The 14177-nt window shown below is 42.1% G+C and overlaps 1 protein-coding gene across 4 annotated transcripts in view; it reads right to left on the reverse strand.

The window, feature by feature from the left end:
• Nucleotides 1-14177, reverse strand: part of LOC106562412 (membrane-associated phosphatidylinositol transfer protein 2) — a 65374-nt gene that overhangs the window by 32662 nt on the left and 18535 nt on the right. For all 4 annotated transcript variants that reach the window (XM_045688835.2, XM_045688829.2, XM_045688836.2 and 1 more), the window contains exon 3: nt 6586-6811. In XM_045688835.2, coding sequence (XP_045544791.1) covers nt 6586-6663 — 78 coding nt within the window. In that variant the 5' untranslated portion in view covers nt 6664-6811. The remainder of the gene's footprint in view (nt 1-6585; nt 6812-14177) is intronic.

Genomic DNA, 14177 nt, shown 5'->3' on the forward strand with positions numbered 1-14177 from the left:
TTATTCTGACTATCTCTGAAACTCACTTAGATAATACCTTAGATGATACAATGGTAGCAATACAAGGTTAGAACATTTACAGAAAATACAGAAATGCCAGTGGTGGAGGTGTTGCTGTTCATATTCAGAACCACATTCCTGTAAAGATTAGAGAGGATCTCATGTTAAATACCTTTGAAGTAATATGGCTACAGGTTCATCTGCCTCACCTAAAGCCCATTCTTGTGGGAAGCTGCTATAGCCACCAAGTGCTAACAGTCAGTGTCTCAATAACATGTCTGAAATGCTTGATAATGTATATGTGATATCAACAAAGGTATATTTTCTGGGTGATTTAAATATTGACTGGCTTTCATCAAGCTGCCCACTTATCAGTCAATCTACCAGGGTAGTTACAAACAGCACAGGAATGAAATCATCAACACGTATTGGTCACATCTTCACTAATGCTGCAGAAATGAGCTTGAAAGCAGTGTCCCAATCCATCGGATGCAGTGATCATAATATATCTAGGAAAACAAAAGTTCCAAAGGCTGGGTCTGATATGGTGTATAAGAGGTCATACAATAACTTTTGTAATGATTCCTATGTTGTTGATGTAAATAATATTTGTTGTTCTGTGGTGTGTAATGAGGAGCAACCAGATGCTGCACTTGACACACTTATGAAATTGCTTATTCCAGTTACTAATAAGCATGCACCAATTATGAAAATGACTGTAAAAATGTTAAATCCCAGTGGATTGACGAGAAATTGAAAAATTGTATGATTGAGAGGGATGAGGCAAAAGGAATGGCAAATAAGTCTAGCTGCACAACCGATTGGCAAATGTACTGCAAATTGAAAAATCATGTGACTAAACTGAATAAAAAGAACAAACTATACTATGAAACAAAGATAAATTATATGAAGAATTGCAATAAAAAAGCTCTAGAGCACCTTAAATTGCATTTTGTGCAAAAAGGCAAACTCAGCACCATCATTCACTGACTCAGATGGCTCATGATCACAAAAGCCACTGATATTGCCAATTACTCTAATGATTTTTTTAATTGGCAAGAACTTAGGCATGACATGGCAGCAACAAACGCTGACACTGCACATCCAAGTATAACTTATCAAATAATGAAAGACAAGCATTGTAATTTTGAATTCTGTAAAGTGAGTGTGGAAGAGGTGAAATAATTATTGTTGTCGATCAACAATGACAAGCCACCAGGGTCTGACAACTTGGCTGGAAAATTACTGAGAATAATAGCAGATGATTTTGCCACTCCTATTTGCCATATCTTAAATTTAAGCCAACTAGAAAGTGTGTGCTCTCAGGCCTGGAGGGAAGAAAATGTCATTCCGCTACCTAAGAATAGTAAAGCCCCCTTTACTGGCTCAAATAGCCGACCAATCAGCCTGTTACCAACCCTTAGTAAACCGTTTAGAGTAACCCTAGATTGTAAACTGTCATGGTCAAAACATGTCGATATAAGAGTAGCTAAGATGGGGAGAAGTCTGTCCATAATAAAACGCTGCTCTGCCTTCTCAACAGCACTATCAACAAGTCTGGTCCTACGGGCCCTAGTTTTGTCAAACCTGGACTACTGTTCAGTCGTGTGGTCAGGGGCTACAAAGAGAAAATTACAATTGGCTCAGAAAAGGGCAGCACAGCTGGCCCTTAAATGTAGACGGAGAGCTAACATTAATGATATGCATGTCAATCTCTCATGGCTCAAAGTGGAGAAGCGATTGACTTCATCACTACTTGTTTTTGTAAGAAGTGTTGACAAGCTGAATGCACCGAGCTGTCTGTTTAAACTACTCGCACACAGCACGGACACCCCATGCATACCCCACAAGACATGCGGCCAGAGGTCTCTTCACAATCCCCAAGTCCAGAACAGACTATGGGAGGCACACAGTACTACATAGAGCCATAACTACATGGAACTATATTCCACATCAGGTAACTAATGCAAGCAGTAGAATCAGATTAGAAAAAAAACAGATAAAAATACACCTTATGGAACAGAGGGGACTGTGAAGAGACACACACACACACATACACACACACACATACGCAGACTGTCGCTAGCACACGCAATCTACATACACGTACATTGTAATATTGTTGTATAGTGGTATCATTCATTTTGTATTGTAGATATGTAGTGGTGTAACAATATTATATGATATACTGTTTTATCTTTTGTTTTATGTGTTTGGAACCCAGGGATGAGTAACTGCTGCCTTGGCAGCATCTAATTGGGATCGTTAATAAACAAATACAACACATCCATGGCCACATTTTGATGTTAGCCCGATGTAACTATAAAGGCCTTTTTAAGTAATCATAGAAAAGTGTGCATGTTCAAAATAGCATGCAAAGGTCGAAGGTCTGTGGAGATCTTCACAATTGCCATAAAAATGTGTGCACACTCTTGAACAGCATTGATCACTGTACTTTGAATGCATGTAATCTCAACTGCAATCCGATTAATTTGGTTTTGCTGTTAGATGAAGCACAGTGATCACACATTAAGTTGTTGCATAAATATTTGACATTGTAGTCCCATTGGAATTTGGTTGTAGTTTTAGATGGTTGAAAGCATAGCGATAACCCATTAGGAATTCAACAAACTTCTGTCTTTTTGAGTGGGTGAGTAAAGGTTGAAATCTCATTGATCAACGTCTCAACCAAATATTAACAAAATGTCCACGTTGAAATGACGTGGTGTGCCCAGTGGGGAGTGTCTTCTAAATAACTAAAATGTAAAATGTTAAAAAAATACTCAAATGAACAGAACATTTGTATTTAAATAACAATTCATTAAATATGCATGTATTTGAACCCAGGTCTGTTCCTTTCCTCATCTCCTCTTTCAAAACGTGACATAGGTGGGGAAAAAGCTCCATGTTAGGAAGCCTACTAGGAATCTGCTTTCACTTGTCCAGTGGTTTGACATTGACAGCAGTGCAGAGGGAGAAAAGGAGGTGAGGTGCCCAAAGTACTTCCGTCTATGACATGGTGCTGGCAAGAGTGAAGGACAGAGAAGGGTTGAACGTGAGAAAAACAATGTAATGGACAGAAATGTGTGAAAAGAGTGTTTCCAGGAATCTGCCTGAAGATTGAAAGTTTTGTGCTGAGAGGAACAGTAAAGCCCAGACACCAAGGACAAATAGATAAAAAGTTTAAAAATAATTAAAATATATTTTTTAAAAGCATCAAAAAGAAAAAGGAAAATGTCCTGGGAGCCAAAAGAGAGTTCCTTGGTTACAGTATCTGAGCCTGAAGACCTGCATGGAGGGACAGGGAGGGTCAGCCCGGGAAAGATAGAGAGAAATATGGAGAGAAATGAGTGTGAGTAAGTAATGGTGGCATGCTGTGCTGGGCTGGAAGCTGAGAGGGCAGCAGAGACCGAGAGTACCACAGGAATAGTAATGTCTTGGCTTTGCTGAGGTCTGATTTCTGCTGGGCCCCAGTTACCGCTGAATATTTTATATGATACCGCAAGGTTAGCAAAAAGAGACACAAACGCACACACAAAGTTAGCATGAAACAGGTCCTCAAGGTCTACACTGCAGAGTCAGTCTCTTCCGGGCAGACAAATTATTACTTCAGCCCAAGGATAGCAGGTGTGTGTCGGCCTAGTATGTGACCAATAAGTGACAGTAATGTATCAATAAGTACCAATTATATACAGCATATGAAGCACAGTCCACATTGCAGCTCTCCAGTCTTCACATGGACATACTGAATAGGACCAACATGAGGTGGCTCTCCATCCTACTGTCTGTTGTCCTCTTTTCTCCCTGTGTTTAGTCTCTAATTTGGCACACACACATACATACACAACACAACCACACACACACACACACACACCAACCGAGGAGATACGTACTTGAAAGTACTACTTAAGTAGTTTTTTGGAGTATCTTTACTATTTATATTATTTACTTTACTACATTCCTAAAGAAAAGTATGTACTTTTTACTCCATACATTTTCCCTGACAACCAAAAGTACTCGTTACATTTTGAATGCTTAGCAGGACAGGAAAATATTCTAATTCACACATTTATCAAGAGAACATCTCTGGTCATCCCTACTGCCTCTGTTCTGGCTGACTCACTAAAGACATGCTTAGTTTCTAAATGATGTCTGAGTGTTGGAGCATCCCTTGGCTATCCGTAAATTTAAAAAACAAGAAAATGGTGCCGTCTGGTTTGCTTAATATAAGGAATTTGAAATTATTTACACTTTTACTTTTGATACTTAAGTATATTTGAGCAATTACATTTACTTTTGGTAAATAAGTCTATTTAAAACCAAATCTTTTTTACTTTTTCTCAAGTAGGATTTTATTGGGTGACTTTCACTTAAGTCATTTTCTATTAAGGTATCTTTACATTTACTCAAGTATGACAATTGGGTACTTTTTCCACCACTGCAAAATCAGCAGTGTAACATTGCCATGGAAACACTGGCTGCATAATTTTGACTTTTCTTTCTCCATTTCAATGCCTTTCTCTGCCTCTCTCTTTCTCTTTTTGTCTCTTTCCATCAGTCTCTGCCCGTTCCTCTGTAAGTCTCCCTCTTTCCGTTTCCCTTCCGTCCCCCCTTTCTCTATCTGCTTCCCCCAATCACCTTCCCTCTCTCTGTCTTTTATTCTCATTGCAAACAAATGACGGCAGCCACTGCCACGCTGCTGCTGATGTCACTGGTTACCATGGTTACCAACCGCTCAGCTGTGACGCTGCCCCAGAGGAGAGATATGTTTGTGGGTAAGGTTTACAATGTTTACATTAACATTAAACCAGGCAGCACATGGAGCTTCATCAAGTGTTGGTCTAGCAGACTGTATTCCGTCAGGGGTCACCAGGTGACCTAATCACCCATAATCCTCTAGGATAATGGCCTGAAGTCACATCACTGGTTGGCTGCCACTGTCCTAGGAAAGATCTGCTCTTCGAAAGTAGCTACTGTACCGTGGGTTCGTATCCCCGAAACCAACGTGCTAATATTTTCCTCCTCTAGAGAGAGAAGAGAGACAGTGCGCAAACATTGGAGACAAGCATATGGTGAGCCAGCTGGCCTTAGAAAGCTCACATTAAACTGGTGACCTAAACCATAAACACAAACAGACAGCATGTTACACATACAAACATGCGCAAGCAAGAACACACCAGCACACACAGCTCACCTCACCACCTAACACCTGATCTAGGGTCAGTAGGGCTTCAGGGTCACAGCAACAATCTGATGACTCTCTGACCTAGACCACTGTTTTAGGACGATGTTATATTCCGTAAATGCTACGTGATGTGCTATATGTTGTATTCTGCATGCAGTATGTTAGCCATGCTATGCTAGGTATTGTATCCTGACTGATGCATGTTAGCCATGCAATGCTATGCTACATGATACAGTTGAAGTCGGAAGTTTACATACACTTAGGTTGGAGTCATTAGAACTTGTTTTTCAACCACTCCACACATTTCTTGTTAACAAACTATAGTTTTGGCAAGTCGGTTAGGACATCTACTTTGTGCATGACAAATTATTTTTCCAACAATTGTTTACAGACAGATTATTGCACTTATAATTTACTGTATCACAATTCCAGTGGGTCAGAAGTTTACATACACTAAGTTGACTGTGCCTTTAAACAGCTTGGACAATTCCAGAAAATTACATCATGGCTTTAGAAGCTTCTGATAGGCTAATTGACATAATTTGAGTCAATTGGAGGTGTACTTGTGGATGTATTTCAAGGCCTACCTTCAAACTCAGTGCCTCTTTCCTTGACATCATGGGAAAATCAAAAGAAATCAGCCAAGACCTCCGAAAAAAAAGTGAAGCACGGGGGTGGCAGCATCATGTTGTGGGGGTGCTTTGCTGCAGGAGGGACTGGTGCACTTCACAAAATAGATGGCGTCATGAGCAAGGAAAATTATGTGGATATATTGAAGCAACATCTCAAGACATCAGTCAGGAAGTTAAAGCTTGGTCGCAAATGGGTCTTCCAAATGGACAATGACCCCAAGTATACTTCCAAAGTTGTGGCAAAATGGCTTAAGGACAACAAAGTCAAGGTATTGGAGTGGCCATCACAACGCCCTGACCTCAAACCCATAGTAAATTTGTTGGCAGAACTGAAAAAGCGTGTGCGAGCAAGGAGGCCTACAAACCTGACTCAGTTACACCAGCTATGTCAGGAGGAATGGGCCAAAATTTACCCAACTTATTGTGGGAAGCTTGTGGAAGGCTACCCGAAACATTTGGCCCAAGTTAAACAATTTAAAGGCAATGCTACCACATACTAATTGAGTGTATGTAAACTTCTGACCCATTGGGAATATGATGAAAGAAATAAAAGCTAAAATAAATCACTCTCTACTATTATTTCACATTCTTAAAATAAAGTGGTGATCCTAACTGACCTAAGAAAGATAATATTTACTAGGATTTAATGTCAGGAATTGTGAAAAACGAAGTGTAAATGTATTTGGCTAAGGTGTATGTAAACTTCCGACTTCAACTGTATATGTAATCTGTGTGTTGTATTTTCTATGCTAGCCAGTAACCACCCACCTGGATCATGTAGAGCTGGGCGATGCGGTACTCCTCCACGCTCATGGGCATGGGGATCCGGTACTCCTTGATCAACATGGTGGCTGGTGGGTGGGGGTAACAGGGGGCTTGGAGGGGGCTTGGAGGGGGGGGGGGGGGGGGGGGGCGGAGAGTCGTCTCAACGAGCCGCTCTACCCAAGCAGCAGCAGCATCAAACAGCCACGATGGAAAGCATCATGGTTCAGACCTGTAGGAGGGAAAAGAGTTACACTGGGTGAGAGGAAACATTGTAATACTTGATTTGGTCAAGTCTATGTGGTGAGAACTATCAGTAGTCTCAGAAGATGTCTGTGTTATGACACACACACAAACACACACACACACGCGCAAGGGTAAGAAGAGAATACTTGACACTGAAAGACATAATCACATATAAATCCTCAATCCAATCAAGACAACACTTCCTCTCCGTGTGTGTGTGTGTGTGTGTGTGTGTGTGTGTGTGTGTGTGTGTGTGTGTGTGTGTGTGTGTGTATATGTCCTCAGTCACCATTCAGCCATGAACCAGATATATCAAAACATTTACCTAGTAATCAAATATTAATATTTTTATAAGTCCACATTATATCCAAGTATATCCAATGTTTCAGCCACTTCCCAGTAACGTCCAAACTAAATGCCAAAAGTTATTCCCAAAAGTCAATGTCCCTATTCACTGTAGAGGTGCAGTAAAAGCAGTTTGCTAACAATGTAATTCCACAATCGGCAAGTCCCAGGCATCAAGCATCAACATCCAATTAATGTCCAAGTAATGACAAAACAAAATATAAACAACGTTTCCTTCAGTAGAGGTCTGCTCAAGCCTCCCAAGAGACAAGCAGCATGGCAACACACACAGAGGGACGAGTTAAGGGAGTCACATGACTGAGGTGGCTTAGTGTAAGGCAGATTAAACACACAGCACCACACTTCGTTACACAACTCTGTCTAATAGGAGAGAGAGAATGGAGGGAGGGAATAAGAGGGAGGGAGAGAGGGGAAAAGGGTAGAGTGAGAAAGAGAGGGGGGGGGGGTTGAGTGTGGAAAGTAGAGATGGGAGAGAGGGGTTGGAAGGCTGCTCGAGGGGGAGAGCATGTGTGGGAGGGAGGGAGAGAGAGAGAGAGGTGGCATAATCACTCCAGCCCGACAGATTAATAGATTGATAGAGACAGAGGCTAGTGGAGTGTCACAGGGAAGCCAGAGGGGACGCAGAGGCAGACAGAGAGAGAGAGAGACAAACACAGAGAGAGAGAGAGAGAGAGAGAGAGAGAGAGAGAGAGAGAGAGAGAGATTAACAGGGTTAGAGCATACTGGACACTAACAATGTGATACAGTATGTCAATGGCTTAAAGTTATTGCTGCCCAAATAATGCAACAATCTACGTCATTGGCTTAACAGGATTCCCCCTCCCCAAGATTGCTACATGTCATTGGCTTGAAACCATTCCGCACTAACGTCATTGGCTTCAAATGATTCCCATTATAGTTAACCACATTAATGTGAGCTGCTGTTCTAACGGAGGTTTAATTTGATAAAAACATGTAGCGCACACACACACACACGAAATCTGACCACAGCAGAAAAGTATTAGTCATATTATAACCAAGTGTCTCTTTTAAGTTTCACCATCTCCTCTATATGAGAGCACTGAAAATACTGAATGTATTGTATTTGCACTGCGGTAGGGTATTGTATTTGCACTATAGGTATTGTTTTGCTGGACCAGAGACAGGACAAGCCAAGCTGTGATGTATTGTATTCAGTCTTCAGTAATATGCTGGAGCACTTAGGCTGGACACAAACACATTAAAAACTGCTAGGGTCTGCCTTGGCAGTGAGCAGGCCACTTCCCATACATCTTATACCACAGCCAGTGTGTGTGTGTGTGTGTTTGCGCACTCGCGTGTGTCCCTGCGTGTGTGTGTGCCGATGTGTATGTCTCTGTGTGGGTGTGTGTGTGTGTGTGTGTGTGTGTGTGTGTGTGTGTGTGTGTGTGTGTGTGTGTGTGTGTGTGTGTGTATATTGTTTTGGGGTCTGTTCCGGGCCAATTCCATTCCATCCTTCATGCCAACCAATGCAGGAGGGATTTTATTGTCAGCTGGTGAGGTAGCCTAATGCTTTTCTCCTCAGCGTCCGTCTGTCATATCCTCTCCCTATGGGGTCTGAGGTGGCTGAGCTCCAGAATGGTGATTACTTTGGGGGATGTCCACTGCTGGGTCCAGCTGAGATTGTAGCAGTGCTGCCCAGTCTGAAAACTAAAACCTTATCCTAGGGGACTCACTGGGAGTTTGGTTTTCACACTGGGGCAAACCATATCAGCTCAATGTACTGGACATCTCATACTTATTTTACTTAGTCAATGTGTTTAATATTATATATTAGAATGACTCTTGTGATGTCAAAACACCATTTTACAAGGCTATGGGTCTATTATTCTGTCCTGTGGAACCTTGCTAGGATGGCAGTACTGTCGGTCGCAGAATCATACTACCATAATAAACTATATACTGTATATACCTTGAGTGTGTGTGTAAAAAAAGAAACGCCCCTTTTTCAGGACCCAAATAACTTCACAGATCTTCATTGTAAAGGGTTTAAACACTGTTTCCCATGCTTGTTCAATGAACCATAAACAACAGGTCCTCACCAGACATCACCGGCAACAACGTCACCTATGGGCACAAACCCACCATCGCTGGACCAGACAAGACTGGCAAAAAGTGCTCTTCGCTGACGAGTCGTGGTTTTGTCTCACCAGGGGTGATGGTCGGATTTGCGTTTATCGTCGAAGGAATGAGCGTTACACCGAGGCCTGTACTCTGGAACGGGATCGATTTGGAGGTGGAGGGTCCGTCATGGTCTGGGGTGGTGTGTCACAGCATCATCGGACTGAGCTTGTTGTCATTGCAGGCCATCTCAACGCTGTGCGTTATAGGGAAGACATCAGTGTTCTGCCATGGCCAGCGAAGAGCCTGGATCTCAATCCCATTGACCACGTCTGGGACCTGTTGGATCAGAGGGTGAGGGCTAGGGCCATTCCCCCCAGTAATGTCTGGGAACTTGCAGGTGCCTTGGTGGAAGAGTGGGGTAACATCTCACAGCAAGAACTGGCAAATCTGGTGCAGTCCATGAGGAGGAGATGCACTGCAGTACTTAATGCAGCTGGTGGCCACACCAGATACTGACTGTTACTTTTGATTTTGACCCCCACTTAGTTCAGGGACACATTATTCCATTTGTCACATGTCTGTGGAACTTGTTCAGTTTATGTCTCAGTTGTTGAATCTTATGTTCATACAAATATTTACACATGTTAAGTTTGCTGAAAATAAATGCAGTTGACAGTGAGAGGACGTTTCTTTTTTTGCTGAGTTTATACAGTATATACACTACTGTTCAAAAGTTTGGGGTCACTTAGAAATGTCCTTGTTTTTGAAAGAAAAGCACATTTTTCGTCCATGAAATGAATATCAAATTGATCAGAAATACAGTGTTGACATTGCTAATGTTGTAAATGACTATTGTAGATGGAAACAGCAGATTTTTTATGGAATATTACATAGGTGTACAGAGGCCCATTATCAGCAACCATCACTCCTGAGTTCCAATGGCACGTTGTGTTAGCTAATCCAAGTTTATCATTTTAAAAGGCTAATTGATAATTGATCATTAGAAAACCTTTTTGCACTTATTTTATCACAGCTGAAAACTGCTGTTCTGATTAAAGAAGCAATAAAACTGGCATTCTTTAGACTAGTTGAATATTGGGAGCATCAGCATTTGTGGGTTCGATTACAGGCTTAAAATGGCCAGAAACAAAGACCTTTCTTCTGAAACTCGTCAGTCTATTCTTGTTTTGTTCTGTTCTTGTTTGCATATTCCATGCGAGAAATTGCCAAGAAACTGAAAATCTCGTACAACGCTGTGTACTACTCCCGTCACAGAACAAAGTGGCTCTAACCAGAATAGAAAGAGGAGTGGGAGGCCCCGGTGCACAACTGAGCAAAAGGACAAGTACATTAGAGTGTCTAGTTTGAGAAACAGACGCCTCACAAGTCCTCAACTGTCAGCTTCATTAAATAGTACCCGCAAAACACCAGTCTCAATGTCAACAGTGAAGAGGCGACTCTGGGATGCTGGCCTTCTAAACAGAGTTGCAAAGAAAAAGCCATATCTCAGACTGGCCAATAAAAATAAAATATTAACATGGGCAAAAGAACACAGACAATGGACAGAGGAACTCTACCTGGAAGGCCACCATCCTGGAGTCCTCCTCTTCACTGTTGAGACTGGTATTTTGCGGGTACTGTTTAATGAAGCTGCCAGTTTTCTCCCCAATTTTGTGGTATCCAATTGGTAATTACAGTCTTGTCTCATCACTGCAACTCCCGTACAATTTTTTTATCCATTCTGTATATTTACATGTTTTAAAGCATTATAACTTTATCAAAAGTAACTATTCATTCCTCCATTCTATAGTCTACGTGTTTATATTTGCTATTCCACCCAGGTTTTGTTGAGAATTTCAGGATATTTGACAAAAAAATCTATTACTGTTTCCATTATGCCCATTGAAAACCCATTGCAAATTGCCTTAAAAAAAACATTTTTGAAAAGGGAATCCAGCCTAACTTTGTGTATTGTTTGATCTAGCATGGATGACAGCCTGTAGCAAGCCAAAAAAATGTAAACTTGTGTGAACCCCTAATAATAATTTAAAAAAACAGAAGGAGGGTATACAGTACAGTAGAGATCAGTGATGGCTCCCACCACATCACAAGCCTCCATTCCACTGAAACGCATCGCTGCTGCCCCTGAAGCCAGCCAGCCAGATAGACATACCAGACTTTTATCAATGTTTAACAGCATGTGATCAATACAGGCTTCAGTGGCAGGATCACCAACAACAACAACACAACTCCGGCAGCACACAGTACACACATTCAGGCTCAACACAAATCAGGCTCAGCTAAAACGTACAGTAGCTAACCTAAAGCAGACGTCCAGCCTCCACCTACAGTCTCACAAGTCGAGGTTCTAGCATGAAGAATGAATGTGATAATACGGTGTATGGCAACGCACTACGACTAGTACGCGACACACTCCACTTGTTTCCCCCTAAACCAGCTATACTCCAGGGCTGCATGTATCAACAGTCTAGAGTGGCATCGTCTCCTCCAGTCCTTTCCTCAGTCTGCATCTGACATACAAGAACACACACAGACATTGACACACACCAAAACAAAAACAGGTCTAATACGGATACAGAAGAGCGGTCTCAAAACAATACGTTTTACCTTTTAGAAGAAGCAGGAAGACAGCTCGACAGCTTGTCATAACCAACAGATCCAATCAACAGTGACTGAAGGGCCATCTCATCTCCCGCACTCAGCCTCATCAGCCAAACAGCCTGACACACTGACGTCCCTACAGTATCACCATCCCCGACTGGCCTTAGTCTGGTTAACCTACGTTGTTGTTATTGTTATTGTCTCTGCTGTTGTTGTGTTGGTCTGTGGTCTCGTCAGCTGTGATGTGGCTAACGCAGCAGGACAGGAGCGCTTGGTGTGAAACCAGACATCAGAGGGGGAAAAAAACAGAAGACATCGATTCGCTCCCTCTCTCTCTTCCTCTTTTCCCCTTCCACACTTTTCTATTTATTTTTTATTTCCTCCCCGTCTCCACCTCCTCTGGAGCTAGGAAGCCCAGTTACCATGGAGATGCATGAGGCTGTGATGTGATTGGTCAGTGTTGTTATGATGCATCGAGTCTGAGGGATGGCCCACTGGTTATTCAGTGCGACTGCACTCCTTCATTCCTCAAACTCTCGCGCACACTTACACTTCTTCCTGTCTCTCCCATCTCTCTTTTCCTCTCACAATCGATCCTCTCTCTCTCTCTCTCTCTCTCTCTCTCTCTCGATCAACATCGCTCTTCCTCATTCATCTTCTCTTCCCTTGTGCATGTCTACCTCTCGCCTGCTCTCCATATGTCTCCTGCTATCTCTTGTCACTTGGTAATGGTATTCATAGGACTAGGCATTAGCTGATCTAAACAGATTCAAGTCCTTTCCTTTTCATACTCACACAACACAGAGTATGAATTCCTCAAAAACAGAGGTACACTGTCCAGCATCTCAAAAAACCGAGGTCAGTTTTGAATAGGGTAAAGGCATGCAAACATACTGTAGCCTAAGTGGATCAGTGGTCCAGTGATCAGTGGATCCAGAGGAAAATGACTTCACACATGCTGTGTGTCATAAACCACATACCTGGAATATTCTGCCTCCCTGGCCTGGTGTTGTATTGCATAATTTGAATGAGCCTGCGTTGAATCACCACGTGTCTTTCACTTTGACTACCAAATCTCTGAACCGTGCATTACTTTTCACATTACCCATCTTACCCTAGATATTGTAAATGCTCATAGGCCTTAGTAGGCCGTCATTGAAAATAAGAATTTGTTCTTAACTGACTTGCCTAGTTAAATAAAGGTTAAATCAAATAACATTTATTGTATAATTGTTTAATATAATGCTTCAAATGCGTATAGATTATTATAAATGCTAGAATTCACACGTGTCAATCTATCAAGTTTGAATGCGTCCATCTGTTACTTGCCTGACATGACATGTCAAGGAGGGCCTGATGGATGAGTGGGGTAAATCACAACCAGATCTGGCAACCTGGCTAGAAAGGAAGGAGGACATTAGAGATTGGAGAAGTGATTTCGCATTCATAGCAGCAGCCAACCGTAGTCACAGTCTCTCACAGTCTCTCTCTCTCACAGTCTCTCTCTCCCCCCTTGCTGACAGGTCTCCACCCAGCACACACAACCACAGTCTATCCAGCCATCGGCAAAGGCTGGTTAACCCAATCAGCCAGCCAGCTTGGACAGTCTACTGTAATATCCAGAGCTCTGGTCCAGATCACAGAGGCTGTGATGTTCTAGGCCTGTCTTTGTCACCTTGTGACATACCTATGTATCACTCTGCACTACTCTCCCAATGCAATGTCACCACCATCCGCTTGTTGACAAGGCAAAGGTTTAAATGTTCTCAATAAAGGAATCTGTGGATAATGATACAACCATTATGTCTGAGTAAACAGATAGTAGACACATACCAATAACTACAATGTAATCTACTTACTCAGGCACCTTAGTCAGCTGCCGCCGTTGAAAACATGCCAGGAAGAAGACAGTTGACAAGTGAACTAGTAGACAGTGAGCTGCGGTTCTCTTGTACACAGTTAGTTTCAAAACACAGAAACCTAAAAAGGCACAAAGAGTAGTTCTGACACATTTCACATCTACATGATCTCATTCTCTTTTGACAAAATCTGGTATGAGCTCTGCCCAGATGCTAAAGACACCTTCCTCTTTCTCAGTTTTGCAACACCTATGTTGAGGCTATAGACATATAGTATAGAGAGCTTCCTTCCTTCTCTGTTTAGTAGAGAGAGGAGTCCAAATAAAAACAGTCCAACTAGAATAAAATAGAACACCTTAATTTACCATTTCCTTCTCACGCACAGACAACCAAGAAATGGATCCCAATTCGGCATACAACTCC

The sequence above is a fragment of the Salmo salar genome, chromosome 01 (assembly GCF_965601325.2).
Source record: "Salmo salar chromosome 01, fSalSal1, whole genome shotgun sequence".
In the NCBI taxonomy this organism is placed as follows: domain Eukaryota; kingdom Metazoa; phylum Chordata; class Actinopteri; order Salmoniformes; family Salmonidae; genus Salmo; species Salmo salar.